The 17358-nt window shown below is 40.2% G+C and overlaps 1 protein-coding gene across 1 annotated transcript in view; it reads right to left on the reverse strand.

The window, feature by feature from the left end:
- Window positions 1-274: 274 nt before the first annotated feature.
- GlyT (Glycine transporter) overlaps window positions 275-17358 on the reverse strand; it is a 38785-nt gene continuing 21701 nt past the window's right edge. Inside the window, 9 exon segments of the mRNA XM_064680548.1 lie at window positions 275-3545; window positions 3772-3981; window positions 4039-4405; window positions 4777-4880; window positions 4942-5209; window positions 5283-5436; window positions 14707-14985; window positions 15052-15472; window positions 16650-16989. Coding sequence (XP_064536618.1) covers window positions 855-3545; window positions 3772-3981; window positions 4039-4405; window positions 4777-4880; window positions 4942-5209; window positions 5283-5436; window positions 14707-14985; window positions 15052-15472; window positions 16650-16739 — 4584 coding nt within the window. The 5' untranslated portion in view covers window positions 16740-16989 and the 3' untranslated portion in view covers window positions 275-854.

Below are 17358 nucleotides of genomic sequence, written 5' to 3' on the forward strand. Positions count from 1 at the left end.
TATAGTTACATATATAATCGGGGCATATTAGTTATATGTATATATAATAGTAATAATAATATAGACACTTTTTCCTATCCACAACAATCGAAACGTGCCCTTTTGGTGAATTACTAAAAACTACGTTAACTTTTTGGTAATTGCAATGAGTCTTTCAACATAATACTAAGATGAACATAGAGCATATACTAAAGAACTTAGTTAAGAAGGAACTATTGAAACATAGTTTGTGTGTGTAGGTACACGATCGGGGAATAGTGCATATATATGTATATAGATATATATGTATATGTAGTTAGTGTGTATTGCTAGGAAATATGTTTGTCGTAATACCCTTGCAGTGTTTAATTCTATTAGGCTTGTATCTTTGACATCAACAAAATCTAGCTACATTATGCTTTAAAATCTCTTGTCAAAGTTGTTACAGCTCGAATCAAAAGACGGTTGAATCATTACCTCTGCAAGAGTATTAAATATTCGGCAGTCCGAACATAGCAGTTTTGACTTGTTCCTTTCAAGTTTGCTTACAGGATTTTTATTTCTTTTTGGCAAATGTTCAGAGTTCATGGGGAACTGTTAAAATTCTCGAAAATGTTGCAATTTGCTTTGCTCAAATCTGTTGCTGTTCGCTTTCCAAGTAAAAGTAATCCAAATAAATATTTATAAAATCTGCATCTATATAAACATCTAGGTATATAACATTTACTTATATATAAGTATATAGTACTTGTTAGGCTTAACAGCGTGTTTTTTTGCTTAGCTCGAGTTCTTTAACATTAAATATATATGCTTAGAAAAATAGTGTTCGATATTGGAAATACCTTTTATATCGGCTTTTGAGACTTGCCTTCATTTTACTTCTTTGCTGTTGCAGCTGCTTTCGTTTTGCTTGATGTTGCTGCCGCTTTGCTTGTTGTTGCTGTAGTTGATGTTGTAGTTGTTATCATCGGTTTGTTTGCTGTCTTTGTGGGGCTAGTTGTTGCTGTCGGCTTGCCTGTTGCTGCTTTGGTTATCTTTGGCGACATGTTGCTGTTGCTGTTTGTTGTTGTTGTTGGTTTGTTAGCTTGTGCCTTGAAAGATGCCGGTGTTGCAGAGAATGTTGTGGGCCTTTTTGTCGGTGATGTTGCTGTGGGCTTTGCTGTGCCTGTTGGTGTTGTTGCAGGCTTTGATGTTGCTGTGGATGAGAATGTTGTTGCCTTTTTTGTCGGTGACGTTGCTGTGGGCTTAGAAGTGGCTGTTGTTGTTGTTGCAGCCTTTGATGTTGCTGAGAATGTTGTTGCCTTTTTTGTCGGTGATGTTGCTGTGGGCTTTGATGCGGCTGTTGGTGTTGCTGGCTTTGATGTTGCTGGTGTGCTTGCTGTGGTCTTTATTGGTGTTGTTGCTTGTGTTGCTGCTGCTCCTGGGGCTGCCTTTGTTGTGTTGCTGGCGGCTACTGTGATCACAGCATGAGCAGAAATTACTGATGTCTTCTGAGTTGGTGTGGTTGCCTTAGCAACAATTGCTGCTGCAGCTGCTGACTTTGTAGTCGCATCTTGTTGAGTTGCATCTGGTATATTGCTGCTGACAACTGCAGTGGTTGAGTTGGTAACAATTGTGGTTGCAGGTGCAACAACCTTTGTAATTGCAGCTGTGTTGCTGGCAATAATCGTGGTAGCTGCGTTGACTACATTTGGCTTTGCTGCAGCACTTGCAGTTGCTGCTGCTGTCTTTGGCATATTACTTGCTACAGTTGCAGTTGTTGCTGTTGCTGCTGCATTGGGCCTATTGCTTGCAACAGTTCCTGTTGTTGTTGCTGGCTTAGACATATTGCCTGCCACAGTTGATGTTGTTGTTGCTATTGTTACTGTTGTCTTCGGCATATTGCTTGCAATAGTTGCAGTTGTTGCTGCTGGCTTTGGCATATTGCTTGCTACAGCTCCTATTGTTGTTGCTGGCTTTGACATATTGCCTGCAACAGTTGCAGTTGTTGTTGCTATTGTTGCTGCTGTCTTCGGCCAATTACCTGCAACAGTTGCAGTTGTTGTTGCTGGCTTTGGCATATTACCTGCAACAGTTGCAGTTGTCACTGCTGTTATTGCTGCTGTCTTCGGCATATTGCTTGCAACAGTTGCTTCTGATTTTGCTGTTGTTGCTTCTGGCTTTGTTGCATTGCTGACCACATTTGTTGCCACAACGGTTACTGCTGTCATTGCTTGAGGTTTTGTAGCAACACTGACGTTTGTTGCTGTTCCGCCAGCAGTTGTTGTAGCTGAATTGGCAGCAACACTTGCAACTGGCTTTGAGATTGTTGTAATAATTTTTAATGACCTCATTGGCGACTTGTTGGTGGCTGTTATTGATGTTGCTGCAGTGAGTGCAGCAACTGTTGTTGCTGTCTTCGCTGTTTTATTGGCGACACCTATGTTTGGCTGTGCTTTTGTCGACACGCTCATTGTGGAAACTATTTGGGATTTTGGATTTGCTGCAGCTATTACTGTTGCACCGACTTTGCCATTGATTGCTGTTGTGCTGACAGCACTCATATGCACATCTGTTGCAGCCGTTTTGCTGGTATTGGCTTGAGCAGCAGCTGTTATTATTGGCATTGTGGCTGGCATAAAAGTCGTTAGAGCTGTGTCTGGCTTCGGGCCAGCTGGCACCGCAGCAATATTGCTGCTAGTTGTTGCTATTATCGCCTGTGTGCCGGCAACGGCTGCAGCTGTCGTCTTGGGCATGGCCAGCTCTGCAGCAACTCCACCGCCAGCGCCCTCCGTGCCAACATTTGGTGCTGCTGCTGTTGCCGCGAATGTGGACATAGTGTTGCACTCACGTCCGCTGCTCATGGTGCCCGTGGACAAGACCTTGGTGGTGGCTGCGACTGTTGCTGTTGCTGGCGTGCTCGCATGTTGCTGGCTCTGATTATCCGCTTTGATGGTCGGTTGCTGGCTGCCACTCGACTCTGGTTTGGGCTTGTGGCGCCCGTTTTCCGGTTGAGCCTGCTGCTGATTGCTGTTGCCGCTGAGCTTGGCCGATGTTTTCAATATGCTCGGTCCTGGCAGCTTACCCACCGTCATGGGCAGCACATCCACGTCAACGCTGGCCATCGCCGACGAGGATGCGTTCACTCGCTCTCAGAGTTGCATTGCCTCATCCCGATAGCCGTTGTTGCCGTTGCCGTTGCCATTGCCATTGTCGTTGTCATTGCTGTCAGCCGCATTGCCATTGACCGCATCCTCGTAGGGCATCACATCCGTGGGTGCCCCGCTAATCAGTATTTGGGTGTTGGTCACACCATCGTAATTTTGGCTCTGATAGCGTTCGGCATGCAAATTGACGCAGGGTCTGCCAGCGGGTCCCCATTCGGGGGTGGGGCGCATCAGAACCTTGATGCGGTCCCTGAAGCTCAGATGCTTTGGCGCCTTGAAAATCTGTTGCACGCCTATCACCAATATGACAAACACCGGAAACAGACCGACGATCCAGCCCACAGTATCAGCCCACAAGGGATATATGTAATGGCCATACTGTGCGGGCTTGTACTCTACCCAGTTGAAGAACAAAATGAACTGCAAGTGGAAAGTGGATTTAGTGCATGGAGGTTAGCTGGGCTGGCTAAGATATTTGACCATGGAGGACAGTGAAATATTCAGAGAGCACAGAAATAACATTTTATTGCATAAATCTTTTCGAGCTAAATTTCAAAGAGACCTAAGTTTCGTTTAAAGGCACTTTAAATGACCATGGAGGATAAATGAAAAATATTAAAAGAATAAGAAGCAGCACACAACTTACCAATAGCGTTGCGGGTGTTATATAGCGCCACATAAAGCCCCAGAAGAAATTCCATAGACGCGAACGCTTGCCAATCATGCCCTGTATATCATTTAAAAAACGCTGTGATCCATAAATCCAGGCAATCAGCACACACTCCGATATAGCAATGAGCAGGACCGACCAATTGGCAGCATATTTATCCATCAGCTGCAGCCAGTACATGCCGCTCTAAATTGAATTAGGCTTAAGTACATTAATATAGATAAATATCTAGGATATACTCACATTGGTGGTAAAGCCAAGGCCGCCTACATAGCCAAATATGCCCACAAAGAGTACAACCCAAGTTTTGTATTGTCGCAGATTTGGAAACTTGTCCAAAATGGCAGTGGTAACGGTCTCCATCAGAGCAAACTGCGAGTCCAGGCCCAGGGTGAGCAGCATGACAAAGAACAGCACCGACCAAACCGGTGAGATGGGCAGACGTGTTACCACCTCCGGATAGACAATGAACGCCAAGCCGGCGCCCTGGTCCACAACCTTTTTCACCTCCACATCCAGTTCGTGCGCCAGAAAACCAATGATGGAAAATATGACCAGGCCCGCAAAGAACGACGTGGCTATGTTGCAAAAGGCCACAATGAGAGAGTCCCTGAAAGATGCGCAAATATGAATAGAAGATCATCAGAAGATAAACAGAAGATCAATATACAGTAGCTGATATAGACCGGATTTGGTCCGGACTAGTAGTTTTTCTTAAAAGCGTGAAACACGTCTTTTGTTTATTTTATAAAAGATTCTTCATATAAAAACCCAAAAAAGTGTAATTTTAATGTTTTCACCCTTGTCAGTGAAATTGTTTGCGTAACTTCCAAACGTGCGTTAGAAAATCTAAACTAAACGGGAAAATTATGAGAAACTTAACAAGATGAGCTCCGTTTGTTGATCAGGAATAAAAAATAAATAAGGACTTATATATATATATCAATTTCGAGGCAGTTTTATGATATATATGATATTTACTTGTAGCAGTTATTGGAGAACTTGTTGTATGAGGACAAGGTGATGAGGCCTCCCCAGGCGGGGCTTAGCGCAAAGAAGATCTGCACAGCGGCATCGCCCCAGACCTGCAATATAAGAAATAGTTAAATCAACTGAAAATGGATAAGTTTTGTGAAGATGACTCACTTGAGCATTGGCTAGTTGCTTCCAATCGGGCGTTAGATAAAACAAAATGCCCGTGCTGGCGCCCGGCAGGGTAACGCCCCGAAAGAAGAGTATGACTAAGACCAAATAGGGAAACAAGGCGGTAAAGTAGACGACCTTGCCGGAGGACTGAACGCCCTTGCACAGGCAGAGAAAGACAATGACCCAGGCCATGAGCAGGCAGGCGGCCAATGAAAATTTAATGCTGCCCGTTTCCTCAATGCCCGACGACAGGCCCAGCACATAGTTGCTGTAAATGGAAAGAGAGGCGATTAGGGATTTGGAATCAATCAACATTTGTACACCATATTTAATCCACTCACTTAAAGTACTCCTCGGCCGGTGGACGCTTGAGGGCGTGCAGCGCCAGTTCCGTTATGTTGTGATAGTCCGCATAGGTCGCATTGTAGCAGGTGCGCAGATAGTAGGTGCCATTGATGGCCTCACACTGATCCGCCATCACGTAGGAGAAGCAATCTGCAAGTGTCATCAACTAGTTAGCAAGTTGTGCAAAGCAAGTTGGAAGTGCCCACCTAGAAGCTATCCTGGACCCAACACCGAGCTGCCCTTATAAGCATGCTACAAACATTGGTTCTTCTATGCACATACACACACACACACACACACACGCAAGCACACATGCGCACTTTATGCTGTGCTTCTTCTTAATCCAACTCTAAGGTGGATGTTCTTGCATAACTTCGGCATTTATTGTCCGATCTTTATGACAGTTTCAGGGCATTAATATGGCAGCCAGATGTGTGTAAATACCAAAGCCGAAGTTCGCGCCAAATTTTGAGCTGGTATCCAAGAAGTGAATAATTCTGTATATGCGTTTACTATACGAGATCCTAATTACTAAATGTGCTATCTCTAGCCTCCAAACTACGTGAAAAATGAGTATATCTAAAAGTAAGAATATTCTCTGAAATACACGAGTTCAGAAATGTGGAAGATCGACTACGACCTTGTTGCTGAGCAGAAATATACTCAATGGATTGGGTTCTTCTGCCTGTTACTTATATTTTTACAAACCCAATATACCCTTTTTAACCACATTTAATGAGCTTAGAGTAGGAAAAAGGACACTAGTCCAACAATTCAAGCCGACAGTTACTCAATTATGCATAAAGGGGCAGCAATTTTTTTAATATTTATGAACTATTTGTCAGACCAGAGAGAGTAAGAATGAGAGAGATATAAAGAGGGAGAGAGAAAGAGAGAGGTAGAGAGGGATGGAAAGAAAGACAAGGAAATGGCAGCGCTGAAAAAGGACTCAAATGTGTGCGAAAGGACAACAAAGCACGAGCCGGGCAACTTTTGTGCGGATTCATAATTAAAAGGACAAAGTAGCAAATCAGTGGAAAACATGAAAAGGGTTGGGCGACAACTGTTGTTGTTGTTGTTGTTGCCGTTGCTGCTGCTGCTGTTGGCAGCGAGCAAACAGAAAACGGAATGTGGCAAGCAGTTGGGGTATGCGACCTAAAGATACCCTGTATGGAAGCAATATAGAAGTTCTACGATTCGAAAGGGTCTTATTTTTTAATTGCTTTTAAATGTATATCAAGTCGGTATGTGCGCCCAAATTCTTAGAATTAAGCTATACGACTTTAAAATACCCTGCATAAAACTCTATTTACATATATAGAGAAGTCTCAGAAAGAAGCATTTCTGAAGCTTTGCTGCTTATGCAGCCATTTTTAAATGTTTTTAAATCTAGACAAAAAAGTGTGTGTCTAAAGGCAGTAAAGATATTAGACTTTGATATACCCTGTAAAAGAAGACGTTGAACTAACTTCAACTTGAACTATCTAAAACTGCGCAAAATAATAATTTAATTGTGCTAGAACTATTTAAACCTGCGCAAATTATTCATCTATTTGTATTAGACAGCGTAGTTGAGTTTTCTAAATACTGGGTATTTAAAAGGGTTAAATTGTCTAAAGGGCTGTCAGCCCCTTTGACAGCGGGAGCAACGGGTTCCGTTTGTTGACCCAAGCCTGATTAAATTTGAAGAGCGTGCTTTATGGAGCTGAGGCCAAAGCAAATCGATGTTGGATATCGACAAAGAGGTTAAAGGTCAATAGAAACGCTGACACAGTTGATTAGAGGCAAGGCCATGGCATTCTATACAAAATTCTAACTCTAATTTGTTTTTATTTCATATATATATGAATCAGAATTTGAATATATGAGACTTAAATTAAAACTCAGATGAGCTTATATGTCAAATCGCAGCTGCATAACTCAAGGATTTGTCCAAGTTTATGAACCATTTTAATCAGCTTATGAGCTTGTGGACCAGGTCATTTCAGGCGAAGTTTAGGTGCATAATTTGTTAATGAATCGCTGTTTACGAGCTGTCCACTCAGCCGTTAGCGCGAATTTGGTAGGAGACCGCGCTTTAAATGGCTTTCGGCACACCTGACTCTACCAATTAGTGGGCGCCTTTTCCTGCTGGCGGTACACCTAATCTAGCTGCCACAACGCGTGTGCAAAGCCAGCAAATGTTTATGACATTTGACTTGTGTGACTCTCGACGGCTGCCACACGGGGCGTATGAGTTCTGGCCACCCAAAAAAAGAGTCTAAGCTGATGCTTATGAGCGGCTTGCATGTGCGCTGCCCTCTCTCTGTGTGTGTGCGCATGTAAATGCCAAAGTTTTTTGAGTCCTTCAGCTGACTAACGAGGCTTGTGGTTGACCGCTAAAATGACCAACTGGATGTTGACTGTTTTTGGCTGCTTTGGTTGCTTTGGTTGCCAGGTTTAGAGCTCGCAATTGGACATTCTCTGTTTGCTATTCAAATGAAAAGTGGCAGCAAATGCTGAGTCAAGTTGCATGCCACTTGCCCAACGGTCCATTGGCTAATGGACTGTGCGCGCCGAGCACTGTGATGAATTTTCCTGTTTGCCACTTTGTGAGGTCTACCAAAACAAAAAACAAAAAACCAAAAAAAAAACGGATTTAAATTTTTTGACCTTGCAATATTGTGAACATTGTGTGGCATTTGATTTTAATAAACATTTCGCTTTTCTCCCCAACTCGCATTCGAGTTTGAATGCACCTGTCAATTTGGCATGCAATTAATTTTCAAATTTGCCATGCAGCTCACGTAGCTGCCAATAAAGAGAGCTACAGTCTCAATTTAAGACAGCCACATTTACGTTTGCCACTGTCTGAAACTAGTCGGAATAGAATTAAGTACATATGTGGGAAGAAAGGGGGCAAATGGGGCGGCAAGTTGATTACGTTCAGCAGTGTATTAAAAATTGTGATTACGGTTGAAATTAAGGTATTCGCAATTGATTGGTAGCAAATTGTTGCCCTTTTCAAAAGTCAGATTAAAAACCTTTTTCAAGCCATGTTAGATGTTTTGCAACTCTTATGAAAAACATTTTCAAAGAGCTTATTATTATATATTCAAGGCAGAATCAATCATCTTTTTTTAAGAGATAATTTTGTATGAATCTGGGCAACAAAAGTCTTAGCCAACTCTCATCGATATCTAAAGCTATCGGGTATTTGCCAGTCTTGCCAAAAAATAGTTTTTTAAGTTTTGCTTTTTTCTTACTATTTACTTATAAATCTGAATTTAATTAGACGGACAAATCTGGGTAATTCTTTACAAACCAAGAAACATATCTAAGTAATGTAAGGATCCTTATAAATACTTAAGCGACAGATTTCATCGATATATGTATTGATATAGAAACAAGCGATATATCGAATAATGAACAAGCGAGTTGTATCGATGATGGAATCGAAAAGAGAAAGGAGAGACTCGAAACCATGTGATTCTTTCACGTATCGCTATGTTTGTTGTTCGAATATAGTATTATTAGTTGAGAGATATTTGTCAGACTCATCTATTGACGCCCATATAACGTAGCTTTCCTTCTGCACCTTTGTTAATTCCTTTCATTTTAAGAATAAACAGGAGTGTAGAGAAGAACCCCGACAATCCGACAAGCTAGTTAAAGCATAGCTAGAGCTGCCGCCTTCGAAATGCTCATATTCAAAGAGAATGTTTCATATACATATATATGGGTCATCTGAATACTGCTGCTGTTCAGGAAACACACATTACATAATTGGCGAGCTTGAATATGGAACTTACTTTTGAAGGCTTGAACTGAGTGAATGGACTGTCAAGTATTGAAATAGAAAAAATAAGAAAAGACTGCGGACTTCACAGAAAATTACGGTAATATCTAATAATTTAAAACAGTTTAACAAATGTTTCCAGCTTTTCAAGCTTGCCTGAGTATTCGATATCTTTAAAGAACCTCAAAATGCTATGGTAGTTTTTATCTTTTTGATTTACGTGACATTGTATTTGTTTATTTACCTTTGTGCTCTGTGCATACACATTTATGTAATGTCTTTAGATGTTTCCTTCAATATGTAGCCCATCAATTTCGTCTATGTCAAATAGATGGCTAAGAATCTCTTTCAAAACTCGTACACTCAGAAATCGAATATTTCAATTTGTGTGAATGAGGAAAGGGCAATTTTAGCTTAAATATGATGTGTTTTTCATGTATATATGGCTGCAAAACTCCATTCAAATTAATCAAAGAGCCCGACAAGCGCCAACCCATCTCAATCAGCGTTTATTCAATTGCCCCGCGTTACTCATACGCCGCATAGGTCGCCGGGGTCCCATCTGGGGTGCTCGGCTACGACTACACTAAAGCCAAGGTTATATACATATAAATATGGCCCTCTATAAATGTGGGTTGTGTTGCTTTTTACAGCATATTCATCATCTAATCAATCAGCAACAAAATGAAAATCAAATCAAAATTGAACACATTTTCTTGTGGTTGTTGCGGGCGAGCTGGAGTTGAGTTTTTTTTTTGGGGCATGGGGCGGCTTCAAAGTGTTTACACGCCGTTTAATTTGCCTGTCTGCCTTTATTTGTTATGCAATTAATTTTAATACGAACATACACGCACACAAACAAACACACAACGCACACACACACACACACAAGGATAGATAGCCTGATACAACCCGTAGATACAAATCATATAAAACTTTATGTGAATGCGGCAGCAGGCAAAAACTGTCTGCCTTTCAATTTGGCCAACTCGAGCGTGTCTACCCAGCCAACTGTGCGTCTATGTGTTGCTTGTTCGTGTCGGCATCTTACATTTGATTACAAACACACACACAGTCACTCACACACACACACACACATAGAGAAACACTCACATACACCCAGATAAGATTGTTATACAAGCCGCTCCCAAGTCGACTGGCACAGGAAATTGCCATTAAATTTTGTGACCTTTAAGTTTTTGATGCCAGCCTTCAACTTTTTGTTCTAAAAACTTTTTTACTAACAGTTTTCGTTGATCCATCTGCCGTTGGCACATGTTTGAGTTCATAACATCAAATTTGATTAGCTAAGCAACCTTATTGACCCAATTAAAAAGTTATAAAAACAAATACGAGCCAAACACATGCTGGGAATTTAGTTAAATTTTATGTGATTGGACCATTTATGTGCTCAATTAAATTGAATTTGAAAGGATAATCGAAATAGTCTCTTAATTGATAAGCATTCTATCAAAAATCTATGCAGCATATACTTTTGCTCTTTTTTTTTTTTTATATACTCTCGCTTTTCTCTCTTCGGAGCATTTCTTGCTTCAAGCTTGTTGAAAAAGTAATTGAAGCAGGAAGTACAGTTAAGTTGAGTAAAACCGTTTGGCTAACTTTTTTTAAAACTGCTGAAGTATTCCTATAGACATATCTCTATTGCTTCGATTTACTCTTCAATATAATCTCTTTTATGTTGAGCTCCTCCCCAACTGGAAATGAATTTATTTATCGAGGCAGGGCTGCCAGTTTGTTGAAAAAGTAATTGAAGGTGCAGATACGGTTTAGTGCTAAAGCAACTTGGCTAACTCCTTGAGTTATTTCTATAAATTTGTCTTTAAACTTAAAAACCACTCAAAAACATCAACTGTCTTGTAGAGAGCGCAACTTCTCTTTCTGGCAACTAGTTCATTTACCGGTTCAGAAAAAGTAATTGAAGCAGCAAGTATACTAACTTTGAAGAAATCGCTTTAGCTTACTTTTTCTTTAACTTTTGATTCCTATAAATATGTATCTAATTTAAAGATTAATTCTATAATATAACCTTTATTTGTAACCTCCTTTCCATCTGGCAACCATTTTATTGACCGATATAGGGCTGCCAACTTGTTGAGAAAGTAATTAAAGGAGCAGGTACAGTTGAGCTTAATAACACCCTTAGGGTGTACAGCTTTTGGGTGTACTTCTATAGATTTATTCTTCAATATAATTCTATTTGCAATTTGCTTGAAACTGCCTTCCATCTGGCAACCAATTCAATCATCTAAGTTGCCAGTTCGTTAAACAAGTTTAAGAAAAATGCAAATACAGTTTATTATTGAACTAAACTGCCCTTTTTCAGCATTTTAGCTACATAGGTATATCTATAAATATTGCTCTAATCTTTGGATTTATTCCTATATATTATTTTTTTTTGCATTTTCAGCAATATTTGCACACAATAAGCATTAATTGTTTGACAATAAACTAACACTAAATAAAGAAAGCAATAAAAACGAACATAAATCAAACACAGCCTCACATGTAAGTTCTTTCTCAAACTTCTTAAAGAAAAAAAAAACAGAATTTGCCAGTAAAATATTGACCGAAAAAGTGTTTATGTTTGTGTTTGTGTTGAGGGTCACAAACAAACTAAGGCCGGCTGAGCTTAGAGTGCAAGATATTCAAGATATTCAATCAATGGACAAACAAGTTAAACACATTTTAATCATGAGGCTAAAAGTAAACATTTATCATCTAAAATTCGAGGAGACAAGGACGAGAACGAGACCGAGAACAAGAACCAGGACGAGGACATAGGCGAAGCCTAAGACGAAGACGAGGCCAAAGCCACAGACGAGACGAGGTGAAAGTGTCAATAAATGAAATCCTTAAGAAATTGCTTGTCTGTCACTGAGATTGCGAGTGTGTGTGTGTGTGTGTTTCATTGTGTGTATGTGTGTGTAGCTAAAGAGCTTATAAAAAGCCAGCGCACAGCAGAAAGTTACGAATCGGCATGCAGCCCGCCGCCGATTGAATGTCAAAAACTGTTTAGACATAATTGTTGTCATTTTAAGCATCAATTTTCCAGCTAGAAAGAAGAAAACGTTCTTCCGACCTGAATATACCTTGTATTTAGCTGAATTGCTACAGAATACAGTTATGTATACCTATAAATTTTTCCCATTTTCTCTTCTCTTAAGACTCGCTCTACAAACTAAATAATCAAAGGTACCCAAGGGTGTATATTCTGAAACTTCTCGATTACCACAGTATAAATATCGAAATTTACTGATTGTTGTCAGCAAGCGGAAGTTATCGAAAAAATAAAATAAGCTTGATTACCCCAGATATAAAAGATGCTCAATGCTGTTTGGTGACATTTATCGATTGTTGTTAAAAGGAAAAAGTTATCGTAAAAGTCAAATACGATTGATTACCTCAGGACGTATATCGAAATTTATGCGTCATTGTCAAAAGGCAGAAGCTATCGAGTAAATAAGATAGGCTTCATTACCTCAGGATGTACATTTGTCGAAATTACTTGGTTGTTGACAAAGGGTGTGATCGTCGAGAATATATACTCAGATAATGTATATCGACCCAGCTTCTCTTGATCAAGAATATATGCACTTTATGGCTCCAGAGATGTGTACCATTTTTGACACATTTAATGGGCGCAGGGTATAATAAAACGAGAACAACTCAGACATCGATGTGGGCGAGGCAAACAATGGAATCGCATCTATTGCGTATATCGATTTCTATTGCCGACCGACAAAACGGAAACGCGTCGACTGGCGTTTCGTATGTTTTTTTTGCGCTGCTGCTGCTTCTTCTTTAGACTGTGGCTTTGCATCAATGGCGGCCATATTAAATCATGTTGCCCCAAGCGGGAGCGATGGGTGGTAGGTGGTGGGTGGTCGTTGGTGTGCGGTGGGTGGTGGGCGGTGGGCGGTGGTTAGTGGCAGCTGCTGCTGTTGCCGAAGCTCATGCAAAAACTTTCAATGGCGTTGGGCTGTTGCCGTTGTTGTTGCTATGATTATTACTTGTACAGGCTACAACCAACGAGCGCCACTTGAGCGTGAGTGAGCGTGTGTGTGTGTGTGTGTGTGTGTGTGTGTGTGTGTGTGTGTGTGTGTGTGTGTGTGTGTGTGTGTGTATACATGTTTTAGTGCTACCAAGGCAGCCGCAATAAAATAAGCAAAGTATGCAGCAAGCGGCTCATAAAAAAGCTGCAAAAGAAGCTGTAAAATATGTTATACTCAAGCAACGACCTTTGTACGCTCTACCAAACTTGTAATTATACGAAAGGCGAATTTTTTATATGTATAACATATATGTATATTGCCTGCAGCTGTTGCAACTGCGGCCTTAAATATATTTTTATTTATATTTGATCAACTGCTTTATTGTGCTATATTTTGGCTATTTTTTAGCTTGTTTTGATAGTTATTAATTGAAAACCACAACAGTAGCTCATATACCAAATTTGAGCATAATAACGTCTGTACTTCTGAGATATTGCGCATTAGTTGTCAGAACTCACAAAGCAGTCCATACTTCTTTTAAAACTTGCCTGTTGCTCTACATTTTGCCACCTACATAGTTCAAACAAAAGCCTTGACTGCCTGGTCCGCTCGCAAAGACTCGTTAAAGATTTATGTCCTTAACGTGGCGGACGAAATTTTAAATTGTGTCCCATTTGTTTGTATTGCATACAGCTGTGTGTGTGTGTACGTGTGTGTCTGTGCAAAGAAATCAAATGCACGCTTAAGTTCGCACAATATGCGCTGCTGTCACAGCCGCAGCCGCAGCCGCATCTGCCCTGCCACGCCCATCTCGCGGACACACCTCTAGCAATTTCACATGAAAGCCAACGAGCCGCTGCACAAAAACAATTGCCTACTTCAAGGCGCTGCCGTGTTGTCAGGCAATGTGCTGGTTGCTGGCTGCCCCGTTATTGCCTTTGTTGTTGCTGCCTGTTTATTATTATTATTATCATTTTTGGCAAAAAGTTGTCTTTTATTGTCGACGTCAGCGTAAATTGCGCGCGAATAAAAACACAGCTAGCAAATTTGTCAAGACAGCGTTCACATTAGCGGTGGCACGTAAAATACATTTTTCAAGCTCAAGGTATCGATATCGATTTATGTACATTACGTATACAGATAACCAGACTGTAGTATCGATACTTATAAATACGAAAAGTCATTGTAAAAGAGTAACAACTATAATAATATAGTTCAAGTTGAATTGATTTGTAGAGAAACTAAGTATTTCAACATTCTGAGTTAGTTAGTCTAATGAAGAGTTATCATGAAAACTATATTAAGCTTAAGTTATCGATATGCCTTTAATATCGATACCTACTAATACGATAACACTTTATTAATGCTATCGTCAAAGCAATTGCGCTTAAAATTAGGTTAAAGTTACTAACTATCGGCGAGGGAATTACATTAATATTTTCCTAGCAAATTTAATAACTGAAACGAGCCTATAGAAAGGTTATGTCCTTCAGGAATTTCAGTTATGGTCAAGTAAAAGTTTGTGTCAGAAAAGAAAGTTTTACTTTTGACAGCTTGCAATTTGCTTAATTTATTTCCAAACAAAAAAAACTTGTTTGGACCAAATTTGTTCTTAGACTGTCTACTCACTTTCCGTGCTCCACTCCGGTTCGCAGTTCTGCCAGGGCAGCTGTGTGCGAAACGAGGCAAACATGTAGAATATGGTCCAGGCAATGATCAGATTGTAGTACAGCATGACAATGGCCGAAACGATGACCATGCCGGTGCCAAGGCCGCGAAAGAGCGGACAGAACCGTCGATAGATGGCCACCGGACCCAGTGCAGCATATTGGCCAAACGAGAGCTCCATGAACATTAGCGGCAGACCCGCTATGATGAGCATTATGGTGAAGGGTATTAGAAAGGCGCCTGCAAGTAAAAAGTTTAAGTTAGTTTAGCTTCGAAATTAATTCAAGCGATAACACCGAAACCTACCACCACCATTGTTGTAGCAGAGATACGGAAATCGCCAGACATTGCCCAGGCCCACCGAATAGCCCAGCAGCGAGAGCAGAAAATCAAAGCGTCCCGTCCAGTTGCCACGTTCCGGTTCGACTGTCTCAATGGTCACCGCGTCTAGTGCGTCCAGTGTGACCAGCGCCGTGCCCGAAGCACAGCCAGCAATGCTGATGGCTGTGGGCGTGGTGCTAAGCTGTGGCGCAGTCTCCTCCTTGCCTGATGCCGTTGCTGTCAATGTTAATGCCGCCGCATTACCCGGACAGACCACGGCGCCACCACCGCCTGCAGCAGCTGCTCCAGCTGTTCCAGTTGCTGTTGCCTTTTTGTTATTGTGCGGCAATTTGTGTACTTTGTGCTCCACATTGAATTCACAGATGGTGAAGCGATCCTCATTTTGCTGCAAGGAATGGGAAGGTTGGCCCAGTTAGTTAACCTAGCATGACAGTCACTTGACAAACGTCTGGCCAGCTGCCAGGCAGCAGCAATGAATGGCATTCTGTTCTCATTAATGGCGCATTATGTGGGTCAGAACGAATTGTGTATGCCCTTTAGCGCGCCAGCCAAATCAAGTGAATACTTAACTGAATAAAAAACTGTCTATTAACATTTTGTTAATATTGACAATACGATTTACATTCACTTCGCTTGCGCTTTTAATTTATCGCCTATCGATAAATAATATAATAATGTCAATTGTTTCAAAACACGATTCACACCAAGGTTAATTCTGTTCAATATTTGTCGTTTATCGGGAAATGTTTTTTAATCGCATTTTGAAATATCATGAATATCGATAATTTTGAAGTTTTTTGTAAACAGAATATCGATATCGATTAAGTGCGATCCTCATTCATGTTGCTTTCACTCTTCTTTCATCGCTTTTCGACAAATATAATTTTAATGTAAGACTGTAAAATAATTCTTAATATTATCCACACCTATATTGATTACGTTCAACATTTATCGTTTATCGCGAAAATAAATTTAATCGCTTTCTGGAATACCATGAATATCGATAAATTTAAGGTTAAATTGAATATCGCTATCAACTAAATGCAATCCACATTAACTTTGCTTGGGCTCTTCATTTATCGATTATCGATAAATGTTATATTGATGTATAGCTATAAAAAGTTCCGTAATTTGATTAACACCTATCTTAACATCGAACAACATTTATCATTTATCGGGAATTGTAAATTAATCGCGTTCTGAAATATAAAGACTATCGATAGTTTTAAAGTTAATTCTAGATAGAATATCGTTATTGGTTAAATGCGATCTACATTCAAATTGCTTGCGTTTTTTATTTATATATTATCGGATAATACTTAGACGTATTTTACAGGCGTCTTTGAATATCGTGATAATCGATACTTCGTAACCATCTTTACGATTATTATTCATCGTCTATTGAAAATATTATTTTTAACGCCTTTTCAAAAGTACCATGTGTAGGATTGCGCAATAAATAAAAAAAAAATGTTTAAAATTGAAAGCCTTAAATATTAAATTCAGAAAATTTTAATAACAATGTCTTATATCATAATAACAGAGTCAGTTTTCGTTATTACCTCCCATAGATCCACATCCAGCTGTGTGCTTGACTCTTTGTTCGGCTTGAGGCTTTTCGTTTTAGATTTCGTCTTTGATTTCTTATCCATGTTGTGCCACAATTGTTGCTGCTAATTGCATGCTATTCTCTGCCTTGTGTCTGTTGTGTTGCTGTTTTGTGCTGCAGCTTTTTGGGTATCTGTTTTGTGATTTATGTCACTTGCTTCATAAATTCAAATTTTCCAACAGATGGCGCTCAGTTGTGGCCCACGATTGCATAGCTTGTGTTTGGCCCTTTTGTGTTGGCCTTGTGTCCATGGGGCGTGGCTTGAGCTGTGCCCTTAGGTCATGTTTGTGGCACTGCTAGAAACAAAAGATAGACAATTTCGTTAATGATGCCGAACAATGGGTTGAGATAGAGGGAGAGAGAGGAAGCGAGAAAGAGAGGGAGAATTATAGGAACTTAATTCCAGTTTGCACAAATACTATTTAAATTGGAATTTCAGGTTCAATTAGCGTGAGAATTATACATTTGTTTTGCATAATATTTCCGTCATGCTTTTATTTTGTGTGTTAAATTTGGCATCTCAATTTGCATTTAAATTGTTAATATACCACGCTAATTAGCTCATATAAAAAGCAAAATTTTCCAACTATTGCTGCCCACACAGCAGCCGGGTTCATTTTCAATCCCATTTGATGGGTGTGAAAATATTGGCATTAAAGCTG

This window comes from Drosophila montana, unplaced genomic scaffold, assembly GCF_035044405.1.
Source record: "Drosophila montana isolate Dmon_TW-CO22-7 unplaced genomic scaffold, ASM3504440v1 contig_2127_1, whole genome shotgun sequence".
NCBI lineage: Eukaryota > Metazoa > Arthropoda > Insecta > Diptera > Drosophilidae > Drosophila > Drosophila montana.